A 17,134-nucleotide genomic window follows, 5' to 3' on the forward strand; every position below is an offset into this window, starting at 1 on the left:
ACTACAACAACAACATTTTTTTTAATTCAAATGTGGAACCTTAAGTTAATATTCGGAATTACTCCAACTAATGCTTTCTTAGTAGTCAAATATTTTTATAAGCTTTGCACGATCACTTTATGTAATTTTTTTAATTTTTATATGAAATAATATAACGTCAAATAAATATTATTTTAATTTGCTATACTCTTGCTATGCATGCATAATTTGGTTTTGCTATCGGTGTTATATGAAGGTATCGTTTACATAACTTGTTTTTTTTTATTTTTGCTAATTAGCACTACACCTGTTCCTTATTAGATAAGATATCAAGTATTTACTAGGGTGATCGCTCTTTTTAAAATTGTATGACTTTACTGGGCAGGTGAGGCCATGTTGTCATTATTGTAAAGTTTTGCGAAGACAATCAGACCAACTTGTCGAATAAAATTAAGTCTTTATATTGAAAACTTTTTTATTTGACAAGATATCTTCATTAAATTTCGTTAAAGGGTTACATGGGTTTCAAAAAATCTATTTTTTTTATTGTCTTATTAAATTCTACAACACCTCTAGATTTTTGTTGTCCTAAATTTTTAAGTTGATCCGAGTAATAATTTCAGAGATACAGCCTTGTAAACTTGTGCGCTCGAGGCTAGTTGGGCTAAGTGTGCCGTCTTTAAACGCATTTTTCTCGAATTTTTTTTATCTTCATGTAATTTTACACAGTTCCTTGAGTTACAATTCTTCTTGTTTTCGATTACAACTATTTGAAAAAAAAATGTCGCGAAATCTTCAATGAAATTTTCATGTTTTTGAAAAAATGTCTGCCAAAAATCCAATTTCCGGTTTTTTTCCTTCGTCTATGTTCTAAGTTAAGGTTTTACGTATTTGTTTCACTTTTGGTGATCCTGTAAGGAGTTATTCTACTAACGGGGGCGCATTTTTTCACCGTGGGATAACCGGAAAAGGCGTCGCAATGGCCGAGATTAAAATATTTTTTTCCAAAAATTTCAGAATTTCTTCGCTTATAGTGTATGTTTGTAACAATAAAAAATTCTAATAAAATATTACATTTTTTATATGAGAAAAAACCATGTAACCCCTTTAACGAAAAGTAGCAGTTCACTTTCTAACTGCCACTATCCAACAATTCTTCTACAGAACAACATAGTTTATATGTAAATAACAACTTAAATGACTCAATTAGCAATTTTTCCACATATTACTCTCGACAAACTACTAACTAACCAAATTGGCACCCCTGTGAGATAGCAATAACATCTTAGCCTAATAAATAGCTAACTGTAAAATTTTCCTACTCACAGCAACATTACAAAATCATGCAATTGTACTATAATTATATTTTCGCACATAACATATAATGATTACGTTAGAATTGTGACTAGGTATGGCATAAGCCGTTACAATGAGTAGGCTATTTCACGCAATCACGAAATATAAACAAAGCAACAATATCGGAACAGTAGGTATAATATAAATATATGTACATATGTATGTATGTGGTAGATAAGAGAGCGGCAGGTAAACAAAATATACGCAAATTTCCTTTTGACTTTCCTTTCATAGCGTCTAGGTGTTATATAGTATATGTACACAAGATGAACTTACCACCATTCACGCATTGCCCCCACATTGGGCGCTGATGAAGCGTTGCTGCCATCACCGACACTGTTGCGATTGATGCACAGTGTTTGGTGTTCCTTGTAGGCCGCCGCAGCAGCCGCATTTGTGGCCGATGGTATACACTCCACGGCGGCTGAGCTATTCTTACGACCATTCACATTACTGCTGGCGGACTGCGACATTTTTGTTTAGTGCTTAGTGTTTCAATTATTTACTTATTTTTGTTGTTGTAAAAAGTGTATGTTTTGTTTTTATTTGTTTAATACAAGTGTTTTTATTTTATTTTTTTGTATTTTTTTATGTTGTTAAACACAATGCAATATGACAATTGGCGCAGACGGAAGTGCTTATTGTTCAGTTGTGTCCGTGCATGTGTGTGTGTGTGTGCTTTAAAGCGTTGAGAATGGAAATGGAGGCTTTGAAATGTTACACTTAAGTATGAGTTAATATTAGATTCTAATCAATGGAATTGTATGTACCCTTTATAACTTTGAAGTCACCTTTAGCCGCTGCAGCTGAAACTGCTTAAAATTTACATGTCTTTGACATTAGCCAGTTTCCGATTGGGATTTTTCTTAATCGCTCTCTTTCAGCCTTTACAGGTGCAGAGGTCGGCGCGGCGGAGTTGCTGCGTTTACAAAGTATTTGGCTGATTTCACAATTTCTTGGTTTCACGATTTAAACACACAAACTTGTATTCACTTTTATTTGCAAATCATTGCCTATTTGTTTTATTTTCAGAAAAGTGTAATAAATTTCCTTAATAAGCGTAAAAAACGTCGCGCAATTTATGAAAAAGTTTAGTATCACGATTTGTCACACAACACGAATAAGATAATGGCAGCAAAACAGCAAAATAGTGACAACTGCACGAAGCAATAATCAAAAGAGAACAACCGATTGATGTCAGCTGTTTGAAAATCTCAGAATTTAGAAATATTGTAGCGTGACATCTGACGGAGACTAGCAGAGAGTAAGAGTTATAATTGGACTTTCAACTAGTTTATGGGCGAGCAGTATTTATGTATAGTCAGTATATATGTATATATTTTTAGACACTTATTTAAAAAAAATTAATTTATCTATGCCTTTTATGAGAAATAAAATGGCAGCATTATCGCTATAATTAATACATTTTTTGTACGGCAATAATCATATTCGTGATTATAATAAACAGCTGGCGTTCAAGTGAGAAATTACTCATAGGAGCAAATAAGCCTTCGATAGCTCAGTTGGTAGAGCGGTGGACTGTAGAGGAATAAATTCAAGTAAAATTGAAACAGATATCCATAGGTCGCTGGTTCAAATCCGGCTCGAAGGATTCAGAAGTAAACTTTTTTAGTGTTTTTTTTATATTTTTCAGCCGTAAAATATTAACAGCCTTGCAAAAATGTACCAGATATTCGAAATTTAGACTAATATACATGGACATTATATTATAATTAAAGCAAACATTAGGTTAGGTTATGTTAGTTCAAGTTGGGCTAGGTTTAGGCAGGTGAAGTTAGAAAATCGACCCCACTTGGACAGCTGAGAACGTGCGTCCAATATGAAACGGAACTATTCCTAAATATCTATCGAAAAGGAAGGCAGCCGTTCTTCGTTTTCACTCACTCAAGTAAGGAAAATTTTCTGAGCGCCATTCGCTCTGGTTAGCCAAAAGACATCCTTTTGAAGGCGAATCATCCCTCCACAGGATAGTACGCTGGGCTTGGGACCCACCACGTAAAAAACGCCCTCTATGAAGAGGACAGAACAGCTTCGGATGAGAGAACTTTGACAATTAGGGTCCGATAAAATCTGCAACCATTATACTAGAGTTGAAATTCTGTTTAATATATTGTCAATCCATTTTACTAAATATGCTAGTGAGCTTATTATCTACAAGATAAAAGCCAGCCGTCTCAAATATAGTTAGGTTCGAGGCTTAAGATTGTGGCGTCAAACCTGTCATTAGACATTTACTTTTTTGGTGAAAAATCTGAGAAAGAGAGTGCTCGCGCTAACTAAAGTCTCGACCAAAATATCTCTGTATCTTGCTTTTATCAGACAGTGGTGTAAAAAGTAAGAAAGAAATGACGAGACCTCCTGTAGCCGATTGAAAACGAAGAATGAACTTGACAAAAATATACCGGATGTAGTATGTTTGTACATGAATAGTCTCCATGAAACTGTATGTATGCACGTGTAGTCTTTTGCTTGAGTGAATGAAAATTTTGTATATCATTTTTAAATTTAACTCCGAATTGTCTGGAAATAGATTCCTTTGCATATGCTAATTTTCATAACTGCGACACGTGAATAATTCCATAATGCAAGCAAATAATGGGGATGACGTGACTCAATTTGGCTCACTAAAGCTCAATGAAAGCTGTTCGAAATTTTGTAAGACGATAAACACAATGATACTTTAAAATACGTAGATAAGTAAGACCACGAGCACCAGTAATGGTCGTTCCAACGAAAGTCGACTCTAAGTCCCAACTTTCAGACGGCCAAGGACTTGGAGAGCAACAACAATAAAATATTAGTCCCTTTCGGCAGGAAGCAGGCAGCTAGTGAGATTGAAGTATCTGACTTCCTCAGCCTTAAAGTTTTCAGCAATACTGCTGTGATTGGATACCCAAATCAAATCTAAAGATGTAGTAACTCTTTGTCAGCGATAAGGTATTTATACAACGCTTCACTGAACTTGAGTGCAAAGTTAAGATATCTTATTTTCACGAAGGTTTAACGACGTCGAAAATTGCACAAAAGTTATGGGATTGAGTTGAGTACTCGTATCTGGACTATGCTCTTGATAATAGGAACAGTCTTTTATTGGACTTTCGACATTAAATAAAGTAAAAGAAGCTCTATGCTATGCGAGCTGCTGAAACCAATCATCAAGTAACTTTAACGGTTCCTTGTGATAGTTTACGTCTTTAAATCTTTTATGCTAATATTATATTTTGTTAAAATATGAATATTCTCATGGACTCACCTGAATTGATTACGTTTCTCGATCAAGTCGGCAACACGTGTGCGCCGCAAGGGTGCTGGCGAGGCGCCAGGTGAGGCCTGCTGTTGATTCAGCGACGCGCCCATCATTGCTAATGTTGCCGAAGACTCGGCAGCTGCCGCGGCCGCCGCTGCTGCTTGCTCGGCCACCAAAGCACGCGCCATAATCAGATCTTCCTCCTTCATTTTCCTCCAACTATTTGCTGATAATTAACGACGATGGATCGGGGGTGTGTGAATTTATATTGCAAAACCGTGCGGTAAACTATTTTTTTGTGTAGTAAAATCTAAATTAGTACAAGTGTTTTGAATTTGACGAGCACACAAGTAAGTGAATTTTTAGAAATAATTGCAAATATGCAAGCTTACAATTTTTCGGTTTATATTTGAACGAGAGCGTCTGGTAAGGCTTTGCTTTAGAACACTTTGTGGGTGCAACAACACAGCCGAAGCTCCAGTTCGCATGCAAACTAGTCTGCTAAGTGCACTTGTACTCAGCCATGTGCAGACACAATTGACCCTGTTTTGATACTCACTTGGAATTTTTATTATTTTATTTTATTTTTTTTTATATTTAATTTTTTTTTTTACTTTTTTTTTATTTTTTAATTTTTTTTATTTTATTTTATTTTTTTTTAGTTTTTGGTTTTGTATTCCGCAACACTTCTGCTTTCAAATCAGCACATCTGTGTGTTTGTTTGTATGTGTGTGTGTATTTTTTGCAAACGCAAATCCGCCGTAGAGGAAGTCTATATAATGCATGTATGTATGTATGCATATATTTATTTAAATTATTGATTTATGTAAACGCCGTTTAACAGCGGATTTCCATACACGATTTCGTTGTACGAAATATTTTCGGTATCACACAGTCGAGGCGATAGCACAACCGAACGCAGTTGAAGTCGAATTTGTACTGATGCGTTTGCTGCAGCAAACTGTTGAGTTTAACACCAAAATTGTAGAATTTTGTAGCAACAGCGAGAACAACAACGACAGCAGCAGCAAAAGGCAACAACAACAATAATAATAGCAGCAATAGTGATAGCAACAAAAACAACAACACCAACAAAAGCTATAGCAACAAAAGTAACAACAGTGGAAATAACAACAAAAACAACAGCGACACCAATGGCAGTAACAACAATGGCAACAAAAATTACAACAACAACAACAACAGCAACAAATCCAACAATAGCTGCAACAACATAAAGAAGAACAACAACAGCATCAAGAACAACAACAACAACAAAAACAACACAACAAACAACAAAACCAACAACAACAATAAAAGCAACTGCGCTAACGTCAACAGCGGCTGTGGCAACAACAATGCCACATTGATCATAACAACAATGCCTTCTAGAGATCGCTTAGATATGTACATATAGACACGGGTATAAGTAAGAATTTATACACATACATACATACATACACATAGCTGTAGATATAATACTATAAACATACAAAACCACATTGAAAATACATATATACGCTTGCGTGTATGTATGTGTGTGTGTATGCCAATCTGCATTATGCATGTACGCCCGTATAGGTAGTCACTCGCCGTCACGTATGTATGTATGACCGTGTGTTTGTGAAAATTCTGAATTCAGCACAAAAAAATATTTACATTTTCTCAATTTATTTCTTTTTGTTTTTTTTTTATTTTTATTTTACACTTTTTTCACTCACTTATGTGGTGATTTTTTTCTTTCTACTTGCGCAGTGATCTTGTTCGCGCTGTTGGACGCAGCGTTCGACGGCGCAGCAGCAATGGACTGCGGCAAATAGTTGCAAAAACAATAACAACAACAACAAGCATACGTTTAACAATACGCGCATTAGCAATGAGCACACTAACAATGATCGGCAGCAACAGTTAAGACAATAAGCACAAAACAATAGCAACCACAACAACAAAAATAAGCAACAACATAGTATAGTAACAGCAAAACAACAGCAATGTCAGCAGCATTTCCAGTGCTGCCGCTAACGCCACAACGCCAGCAAACCGCTGCACCACCGCAGCCCGCGCCCAACGCCCCACACACGGTAGAGTTTACCTGGCTGCGGTTTGTGTTCGCGCCGCCTACAGTGTTGATCTTGAAATTGTGCGAAGTAACAAGCCTCCTCCTGTTCGAACGTTCATTATTTGCGGCGGCGATCGGCTCGTTGCCTATGCACAACTACACATACATGCAAGCATACATGCAAACATACATTATAGCGCATGTATAAATAAATACTTAAGTCTCATACCCATAAATTCTGTATAAAATACACGCATTTTTATGTGCATGTGTGTGTGTGTGTGTGTGTGCTATGCTGTCTCACCTGGCGCTTGTTTCCACAAGTGAATCTGTATGTAAAACTCCTTATCGGTGCGCGCATAAATACTATTTCACCTTGTTGCTGTTGTTGTTGGCATTCGTTATTGCTGCTAGTTGCTAAATAGGCGATTCGTTTCATTCTGTTTTTCATGGAAGAGCGTACTTAATCAATTGGTGTTGTTATAAATTCTGACTGGAATAAAAATCTGCAGGTCCGAGGTTCCAGGGAATATAATAGTTGTAGCTTTTCCGCACTGTTTGCCGAAGCAACTGATTTAATGACACTTTCAATTTGGCTCACTTCCCTTTGAAATCAATGCGAGTCTATATACTCTAATAAGCTGGTGAGGTGGGAGTGACTTTGGTCACGTCTTACGACATTCATTTTATCATTAGATTAGGTTAGGTTAATCTGGTAGGCCAATAAGCCACGCATAGACCTGTTTGGTCCTCTGCGATACCAGATGGAGTTCACTTGCTAAGTCCAAGAGGAGTAGTCATCGTTTTGGATGACTATGCTTGACGCGAGTTTTAACAGACACTGCGCCCTCACTGTCGATATCTCCTTCAGTGTATCATACTGTGGGGACCCCAGATGCTTACATCGTAGCCTTACTAATACGGGACAAGTGCACAAGAGATGCTCCACTGCTTCCCTGATGTCCCACTGTAGACATTTCCAGCAGTCTTCTCTATTTTTCCACCACATTCTGCGGGCGCGGGGTTCCTACAACCTCTTCCGTCGAGTGCCAATAGGAATTTTGTGCACTTCCGATCTATCGCTTTGTATATGACTTTTACAATTTTGCATCGTTGTAACTCGTTCCATCGGGTTTTGATTTTCTTCACCATGCTTCTGTCGAGATCGTCGTATAGACAATGCATGGGTTTCCCGTACACCATTCTTGCCAATCTCGTCCACTTTTTCATTGCCCTCGATGGCTTTGTGGACTGGCACCCTGTAGGATTGGAGTTGCTAACTTCTGGCAACACTTTCCACTGCTGTCCTACTTTCCTAGATATCATATATTTCAGCAATGCTCATTTGTCTGTACTGGTCTGAACTCTGCTGCACCCGTCCCGCCCAATGTTTGTCACAAATCCTTTCCGTATTCTCTAGACATTTTCCTTGAGCATTTGTTTGATTCTTCTTTTCATTGTGGGTGGTTTTTACGTGGCGGGCCCAAACCCAGCGCACAACCTTGCGGAGGGATGCTCGTCTTCTCACTTTAGCTCGCTTTCAAGCGGATGTTTTTTGGCTACCCAGAGTAGACTTGGTCTAAGACTGGAAGTCATGAACTGCTTGAGTCATATAGAAAATAATCGTTGTTGGCCACTCCCAAGTGAATGGCGATCAGAGAACTTTCATCAATTGCGTGAACTTCTACTCATGGTTCCATCCTCGCATTGGTAACGGCGAATACTACAGTTGATAGAACGATTAGCTGTACGATATACGACGACATTGACTTAGTTCAGCGAATTAAGAAACAGTGACTACGCTGGCCAATAAAGACGATTTGTCTGATCTGCGACCTCGTAGTTCGTTTAATTTTGGAGCCCTTTTATCCGCTGCTGCTACTGGGCTCTTTGGGTTTTCATAATTTTTTCAGCTATTTGACACACCGCATTCCACGTATCATTGGATTCAACCACTTAGTCTACTAGGTTTCCAGCGGTTGGGTCTGTACCAAATGTGTGCTTTCGGTATCACTTTTCCTGCTCGTATTGCAGACAGTGGCACAACGTATGCTCGAAGTTCAGTATCAAAATCACGTAACCTGTGCGTTTTCAAAGCCATTTCAATGTCACTTTCTATACTTTAAGTTGCTATTATGTTTTTAATGATTTAAAAGTAAATTTTTTTATGAGCATAATAAAAAATTCGCTAATTCATGACATTATTCGCTAAACTACACATTTTTTACTGGATTTTACTTTTATTATATCCTAAACAAGGTATATTAAGCCTATTAAGAAGTTCATAATACTCACAAGGAAACGTCGGAGACGTTACATACACGTACATACGTGTAAAGGGTCAGCGTGATGCGCTGAGTCGATTTAGCCATAACTGTCTGTCCATTTGTATATACGTGAACTAGACACTCAGTTTATGAGATATCGATCTGAAATTTTGCACCCTATCTTTTCTCCTTAAGAAGCTGCTCATTTGTCGGAACCGATGTTATCGGACCTTTGTAGCATATAGCTGCCATACAAACTGAACGAGCTAATTAAGGTTCCTGCATGAAAAACTTTTTTATTTGACGAGGTATCTTCACGAAATTCGGTATAGAATATTGTCCAAGACAACGCTATAATCTCCGAAGAAATTGTACAGATCGGACCACTATAGCATATAGCTGTCATACAAACTGATCGATAAAAATCGAGTTAAAACTATTTTTAAACTCTATCAAGCTGCATGCTTGTGCATTTCTTACATGTGCAGGGTATTAAAGTTTCGGTGCAACCGAAATTAACATTTTTAATTGTTGTTTTTTTATTTTTTTTTGCAAATGACGTGTAAATTTTACACCTTGCCGCAAACTATATGCATCAATTTCAAGGCATTCGCTCGAAAGTGCTAACGTTGATGCATATATGGGGCGTGAATTTGCTCGTATTTTGTGTCTAGTATAAATTCAAGGTAGCTGGCAACGACCTGCGGCAAGTTGGTTAGCCCACAGTACAGCAATTATTAATGCAATGAAAGTAAAATTTATAATTAAGTTGTTTGTTGCAAACGCAGGTACGTGCATAAATAGCTGGTAATGCGGCTACATACTTGGAAAAATAAATATAATAAATATGTATGAACATAAGCCAGTCGTGATGACATACACATACCATTTATTATATTCAAATGAGTATTAGTTCCGTTTTGTTAAGCACAATCTACACAACCATAGCAACACTTCAAAGGCGCACCTATAACGATTAGAAGCTCATTTAACCATTTTCAGTTTAGTCATTATTTAAATTTATTGCACACGATTAAAAAAAACTTATGCATATTTCAAATCTTTAGTGGTAATTATGCAGGCGCTTTTCTAGGAATGTGATGATGTGCAGCAATTTGCATACAAATGTGCATTTCTATTTATAAAACATTTGCATATGTATGTGCATATAAAAAATATGTAAATACTTACAAAGGATATGCAAAGTAAGGCTATCGAACTTCTTTGAAGCGATCTTCCAAGTTGTCACACAAAACCACCTGCAAAATGAAAGGAATGCAAATGAGCAGAAGACTTCAAACACTCGTCGATCGCCTAATCGGATAGCACAACTTAACCAAATGTCTTATTTAGATTAGTTTAGTGTAGTGGCTTATGAATTGGTATGCACCGAAAACACTTTCTGCTTTTAAAGAAACTATCACAACTTCACAAGTCTTAAAGTCACCTGATATGATAACTGCGTTTACAATATGTATATGTAATAATATGTGAATATGTTACGTAGTTCTTCATACTATCCTTATATAGAGAGTTGTCCGCCGGAAACAAAACGCTGCGAAATAAATTGTGCTAATATCACAGCAACGTATTTTAAAAACAAAGAGATTGTACAGTGTAATCGATTATTGCTTTCAAATGATAGCATTTGAGCTCAGGATGCTGCAACAAAACATTACGAAAAAAGCTAATGGTCAAAATGAAACACTCAAAGCGCTGATAATTTAATCAAGAACTAGATTACGCTTTTCAATTTAATTCACATTTATTTTGAAATACAAATAAAGAACTATACAAATAAAAAAAACAATTAGAACTGTTTTTTATTAAACAGTTTTAGAGCCAACGTTATGCCCAATCAACTATTGTAAGCAACAGAGGTCGCTGCACACTCAATTATTGACTGACAGTTACAGCTGTCAGAGTTGAATATTCATTGCCAGATTCGGATTGCACAAGAAATATTCTGTAAAATAAGGAAAATTTAATAGTGTTTGAAAAACGCGATTGGAAAATAAAAAAGCACGATTTTGTCATTATAAGATAAAGTGTAAAAAGGCAGAAAATGTCAAGGAAAACCATTTCGCTGTTTACGCTTGCAAATCGTTATGCAGCTGCTGTGAAGAGCCAAAACGTGTTGGCGACAAGGTAAGCACATTATATCGCCGGTCCAGCAAAAGCAGTGTTGTTGGGTGTTTGTGGTGTAGGCCAAAGTAGAGGTGTGTTGACAAAGTGATAAGATTGTTGTGACGTAATAAAGCAATAAATTGCACAAACATTACTTGTATTGACTCCAGCAACCGCTTAAAACCCGATTTTATAATCAAAACTTTCTTATTGATACAGACCAGCGTTGCGTTTCTACAGTACGGAAAATTCCGCACAAAAACCACAACAGTCAGATACCGATGGCACAAATCCATTGGAAGGCGCAGTTGCTGAAGCGACAAAGAAGCTGACAGAAGAAATCGAAATACTATCCAAAGAAGTGAATGACTTGAAAGAAAAGAATGATGAATTATTAGATAAGTACAAACGTTCACTAGCAGATAGTGAAAATCTGCGTACACGTCTTACCAAACAGATAGCTGATGCTAAAGTTTTTGGCATACAGAGCTTTTGTAAAGACCTGCTTGAGGTAGCTGATATACTGGGACATGCCACAGAGGCGGTGCCGAAAGATGAAGTAAGTTTTTTTTTATGGCTTATGCAATAAATTATGTAATTATATAATAAATCAAAATTTAATTCCGCTCTCTTCATTAGCTCAACGAGAACAATCCACATTTGAAGAACCTATATGAAGGTTTGACCATGACTAAAGCTTCACTGTTGCAGGTGTTCAAACGTCATGGCTTGGAACCAATCAATCCACTTAACGAGAAATTCAACCCAAATATGCACGAAGCATTATTCGAAAAGGTGTGTGTATAGATATGCATTTCTGAGTAATGTAAAATCCCTATATACTGCATATAAGTATATGAATAGTAGTGATCATGTTCAATGAAAATTATATTATTTTTTAGGATGATGCCACTGTCGAGCCCAGCACTGTTGTTGTTGTCACCAAATTAGGTTACAAATTGCATGAACGTTGTATACGACCTGCGTTGGTTGGTGTCTCAAAGTCATGAGGGGATTCTAACTTTGACGAATAACTAGTGAAAAAGCTGCTTGAAAGTACTCTGCAGTTCCTGAAAAAACCGAAAACTAGTATGCTCTTATAAATATGTTGTTTTGTTTAATTTTACTGTGGTTCGAGACCAAATTTCATAACTACTTCATCTGTAAAGAAATTTTCTTTTCTGCACCAAATCTGCGATTTTCATTACATGTAATTGTTGTATATAAACTTTGAATACATAACAGAGAGTTGCGTCTGCAATGTTATGGCTTCATTGTTTATATATTTCAACTATTGTTGAACTATCCTTGAACTGCTATATCTTCTTTCCAATATCCAATGAATTTCCGTAAAATTTCTAATTGAAAAAGTAATGAAATTTAACTTATATCTCTATTGACTTTTTCAACACTTTAAAATGGTTCACTTGAAGCCGCAAAATTAACAAATAAAAATGTAATTTAGCAATTAAATAAAATTATTAAGTTAGGCAATGAAATGTAGAAGTGTGTGCGCAAACATTTGCATTTCACAATGATTAGTGTGCGTTTGTATGAGTGCTTTGAAAGTTTAACTTGTTTTTCTTAAAGACTAAATGCACAGCGTTACACAAATGACATGTTCGCGATGGTATAGAAATCTATGTTAATTATATAATAAAATGAAAAACAAATATGTTTGTAAAATATATAACTCCCCACAAATTTTATTCAATAGTCTTAATTAATTTATGCTAAAATACCATTAAAAGCCGACAATCAGCTATTTGAGTGTAGCTGCTGTGCTCTGTAGCAATTTGCGCAAGTCATCATCCTGTTCGATGGCGCGTTTCACCGCCACCAACAGTTGTTCATCAATACGGGTGGAATGATCGTTGGTCAGCGGCAAACGACTCACTTTGGCAGCTAATTCTGCCAGTTTTGGTTTGCTTTGCAACAACGTTTGCAGTTGTTGTGGTGGTATATTGGTAGCGCGTGCCAGCTCTATATGCGGTGGCACGTAGAATTTAGGTGTGTTCAAATGTACGGGCGAAAAAACGACCGGTGGTGCTATTGGCATGGCTACAGCATCATTATGCCTCACACGATTGTCGGAAATGGGGCGCAGTGGCACAGGATAGTGATAAGGTAAGGGATTACGCACTAACATTGGCTTATGGTGTGCTACGCTGTTGGGTGTTTGATGCGTCGCTTGCATACGCTTTCTATACGCCAACTGTGGTTTAATGTATTTGCTTAGCTGTTGCTCGACATTTTTACGCGTTTCAGCCGCATCGGCGCTACCACTTTGCGGCCATAGGTTGTAAATATGAAAATAAGCAGCAACACGCTCCAGAAAATTGTTTTTCTTAGTTTCAGTAGTAGCTGCTACATTTAACGCCTGTTGTTGTTGCTGACGACGACGCTGCTCATCGGTGCGATCGGTGAAGTCGGCCGATTCAAGGTAGGCTTTTATCAGCGCGATACCTTGTTCTGTGTTTGTCATCTGGCGTATATACTTAATGGTCTCCGACGCATTGGCAGTGCCAAGAAATTCGGCGAGCTCACTTATACTGGGCACTTCATCAAGACTCTTTAGACCGAGCTTTGAACGTGCAATTTCAAGCAAATCATGCGGAAACTCATCGGGTGTATAAATAGTATTACCTGTCGAAATTTCCAGTGGTGCTGTAGCAGGTTTAGTTGTAACGTCGGTTGGGCTGGCGTCGGTGCTAGAATCGTTTGCAGTGTCAGCGCTTGTTGGTGGCGCTAAAGTGCTTGTGGTAGTAGCAGCTTCCACTAGCTCGGTGCTTATAACAGCTGGCTCTGTTGTTGCCAATCTAGCCTCTTGCGCATTTATAATCTTATAGCTGGGGTACTTTTGCAGTTTATGGAAATATAGCGCCTGTCGGTACGGCATTGTAGGCACCTGTTGTGTGTGCGCCCATTTCAAGACAATTAAAAAGCAAAGTATCTGCAATTATTTTATAAAAAAATGTAATAATTTTCCGGTGCCTTGTAAAATTTTATTGTTGTGTACTTACTCTGTAATCCAAAAACATTTCTTTTTTAATTTTTTTACACTGTACAAAAAAAATTAAATAATTTCACTTCGTTCTACTTCGCGCGCGTATGAATTATCCAATTTGTCTGTCTACTTGCTGCCAATGCAAGTAACCAACTGAAGCGTTTTCTAAAGGAATCTTTTCTTACTTGCAACATGCTGCACAAATGCCCAATGCATGCGGTTCTAAAGAATTTTGTTACGGTGCCTTTGTATGCATGCGTGAATGTGTTCAAAACAAACAGACCATTTGTATGTTTGAGCATGCCATGGTGTAATTCTTTGACATTTTACCTACCTGAATCTTGCTTTATTTATTTTTAACTGATTGCTCTGTTCGTGATCGCATTGAAAATGTGGGTGCTGCTTTGTCTATGGGCCACCAATAGAAATTCTACCTGCATGTGTTGTGTTGCGTGGGTCACTTTATGGTTTGTTTTATGATTCCACCGTAACAAACAATTAACATTCTACGCAGAGCACTATTTACATCGTCCTTTTCAATGGCAAACGATATTGTGTTAAGAAAAGTCATAGGTATACATATGACGCTTCTATGTGCGTTATTGTAAGATCTAAAAATGTATATACATACATACATACATACATAGATACAGTGGGCAACAGTAGACAATTTTTAAAATTAATAGCTCTTATTGAAAAGATGCCAAGACTATTTCTATATAGATACAGTGGGCCACATAAGACAATTTTGAAAATTAATAGAAGACATACCAAGACTATTTCTCAGGAAACTATTGATATTATACAGCTAGACTTGTCGAAACAAAATGTGTTTCAAATCATTCGTTCTTTTAACATAACCAGTGATAAACATAACACTTCCATATTTTGTAATCAACGAGCAATTCGATTTAATATCACCGGCACAATTTCCAAACATATAATGCTGATATTAAAAATTTATAAGTAGCTATACATTGCATATAACTACAAACATTTGTTGCAAGTGACCAGCAGTTCTATACGTAACGTATTGATTATGACGTTGTTAGACCACGTGCTCAAAAAGCAGTGGTTTTGTTAGGAAAATAATATATTTTTTACAATTAAGGGTATAAAAGGGCTCTTGATAGGTTCATCCATGTGATGTTATAACATTTGTATATATGTATGTATGTACATATGTCGATTGGCTTTAAGGTTCCTTTGCACTAAGCAATTACTCAATACTATACTAAATTTTCTACTTTATCCGGCCATTACAAACTGCACTTCTTAAATGCATTAATAACCAGGTCTGCAGCTCCTCACATTATACAAATTTCTTTCCTAAGTCTTTAATTTGTTGAAACATTTTTCAAGTTGGTTGGTGCCATTAAAATGCAACTAATCACTGGTAAATATGTTTCATTTTTCTCTTTGTCCGCAAATAGCACTCAAATGCCCAGGAAAATGTCGGCAAAAGAGCGTGCATTGGACAGCAATAAGAATCCAACATTATTTGATTGTACAAATATCCAAACTTATAGTTCGCCTATAAAACACGTAGCTACTCCGGTATTTAACTAAACTAACTTTACAACAGTTTCAGTTGTTTTAACAATTTGTAATTTGATTAGCGCCATTGAAGGACAGCCAGCCAATGGTAAATATGTTAAATTTTTCTCTTTGTCCGCAAATAGCACTCGAATGCCCAAGAAAATGTCGGCAAATGAGCGTGCATTGGACAATAAGTAATCCTATAGAATTAGCTATATTGAATTAGACTTATACTCCTTTGAAACTGCAGTAAATAAATATAGAATATATGAGCCCACACTGCCTTCACCAAATGCCAAAAAGTAAATGATTCATTTAGCAACTACTAGCTGCTGTCGTAGTGAAAGACATTTGTCAGTTTCCCTGCAGCCGCACATCCGCCATATGTGATTGGTAAGTGTTCGGAAAGTGAAAGCAGTTGTTCGCTTGAAACGATATGCATGAAATTATTTTAGTATAAATTTGCTAAAAATATTGGAAAACGCAATTATATATACACAAATAACATAGAAATAAATGGTTTAGTTTAATAGAAATCAAATAGCTTTAAATCTGTATGTAGAAATAGTTTTAATAGAGCTTTTAGTTACTTGCCAACAAGGTTTTATTTACAAATAATGGTTTTTAAATTTTTCTCACTTGGTTAATTACTTCCTGCATTTTGGCTTCCTTTTCCTTCATGCATATTTTGACATTTAACTAGTCCGCGAAAAATAATTTGCGTTTGGTGCGTGCTTTTCGGCATTTTAATTAATTATTTTGATTTAATTAATAAATAAGATGCTGAAAAAGTGTTTGTAGCTTGCTTTTTAATTGATTGCACGTATGTGCAATATGAAATGCAGTGCTCCAGTGAATTATTTTAAGCGAAGCAAGTGAGTGATGTTGCTGTGGTGCATTTTGTCATTTTTATTGCAAATTGCTGAAAATAATGTACATTTAGCTGTAATGTGAGAAATTATGTTGCGAATATAGTGTTAGAATCAATGTTCATAAGTTGTGGAGTCTAAAGTTATAACAAAAATCGGAAATAACCAGAAGAACCCTGCAACAGACAAGCAGCAGTTCGGATGTATTTGCCTGGTAGAAAATTGTTTACTGGAAATAAACATTTGGGGCGGCATTTGGAAATTCACGTCTTATACCACATAAGCAGATAAATGTATGTTTTTCTTATACTTCTACTGGCCTTTGCTAACTTCTGTTAAAATGTAAAGTTTGACAGAATCAATGTAAAATTAAATATTCTCAACCACCTTACTATGAATAGTGGTGAATAAATTAATTATACGCTAGTAATATACATATGTATGTATATGTTTAAAAATACGTAAATTCGGGGTTTCATTATATAAATATGTGAAAATATTTCGCAAATTAATGATCAGTGGTCGCGTAAACTCTGCTGTTATTAGTTGAATTGCTAATGCTTACTTCTGTTAAACTGTTCTGTTAAAATGTAAAGTTTAACAGAATCAATGTAAAATTATTTATTCTCAACGACCGTAGTGAATATTAGTGAATAAATTAATGCT

At 36.4% G+C, this 17,134-nt stretch overlaps 3 protein-coding genes and 1 non-coding gene across 7 annotated transcripts in view; 2 read left to right on the plus strand and 2 right to left on the minus strand.

The window, feature by feature from the left end:
• The window catches only part of LOC120770192 (NAD kinase), a 49,227-nt gene extending 46,775 nt beyond the window's left edge, over positions 1–2,452 (minus strand). The window contains exon 1 of one of the 2 annotated variants that reach the window (XM_040097431.1): positions 2,106–2,452. Coding sequence is in view for 1 of the 2 variants with exons in the window: in XM_040097425.1 (XP_039953359.1) it covers positions 1,612–1,808 (197 nt within the window). In the remaining variant the exon portion in view is untranslated. Of the gene's footprint in view, positions 1–1,611 lie in introns of both variants that reach the window. The other variant, XM_040097425.1, reaches the window with a different exon arrangement.
• A 391-nt stretch (positions 2,453–2,843) lies between these two features.
• Positions 2,844–2,947, plus strand: Trnay-gua. Its single transcript has 2 exons — positions 2,844–2,880; positions 2,912–2,947. It is a non-coding gene; the product is annotated as a tRNA-Tyr (tRNA).
• Positions 2,948–10,848: 7,901 nt separating this feature from the next.
• Positions 10,849–12,762, plus strand: LOC120771566 (grpE protein homolog, mitochondrial). The gene is made up of 4 exons (XM_040099632.1): positions 10,849–11,074; positions 11,273–11,612; positions 11,693–11,848; positions 11,956–12,762. Exons 1-4 carry the CDS (start codon positions 10,992–10,994, stop codon positions 12,061–12,063), a joined length of 687 nt encoding a protein of 228 aa, XP_039955566.1. The 5' UTR covers positions 10,849–10,991; the 3' UTR covers positions 12,064–12,762.
• LOC120771565 lies at positions 12,727–15,878 on the minus strand. 3 transcript variants are annotated; one of them, XM_040099630.1, is made up of 3 exons: positions 14,832–15,878; positions 14,077–14,671; positions 12,727–14,006 (listed from the first exon to the last, which is right to left on the minus strand). In XM_040099630.1, exons 2-3 carry the CDS (start codon positions 14,092–14,094, stop codon positions 12,816–12,818), a joined length of 1,209 nt encoding a protein of 402 aa, XP_039955564.1. In that variant the 5' UTR covers positions 14,095–14,671; positions 14,832–15,878; the 3' UTR covers positions 12,727–12,815. The 3 variants fall into 3 exon arrangements, with proteins under 3 accessions (XP_039955564.1, XP_039955565.1, XP_039955563.1); XM_040099631.1 differs by having other exon boundaries at positions 14,077–14,304; positions 14,395–15,878; XM_040099629.1 differs by having other exon boundaries at positions 14,077–15,878.
• Positions 15,879–17,134: the final 1,256 nt, after the last annotated feature.

The sequence above is a fragment of the Bactrocera tryoni genome, chromosome 3, assembly GCF_016617805.1.
Source record: "Bactrocera tryoni isolate S06 chromosome 3, CSIRO_BtryS06_freeze2, whole genome shotgun sequence".
NCBI classification, from domain to species: domain Eukaryota; kingdom Metazoa; phylum Arthropoda; class Insecta; order Diptera; family Tephritidae; genus Bactrocera; species Bactrocera tryoni.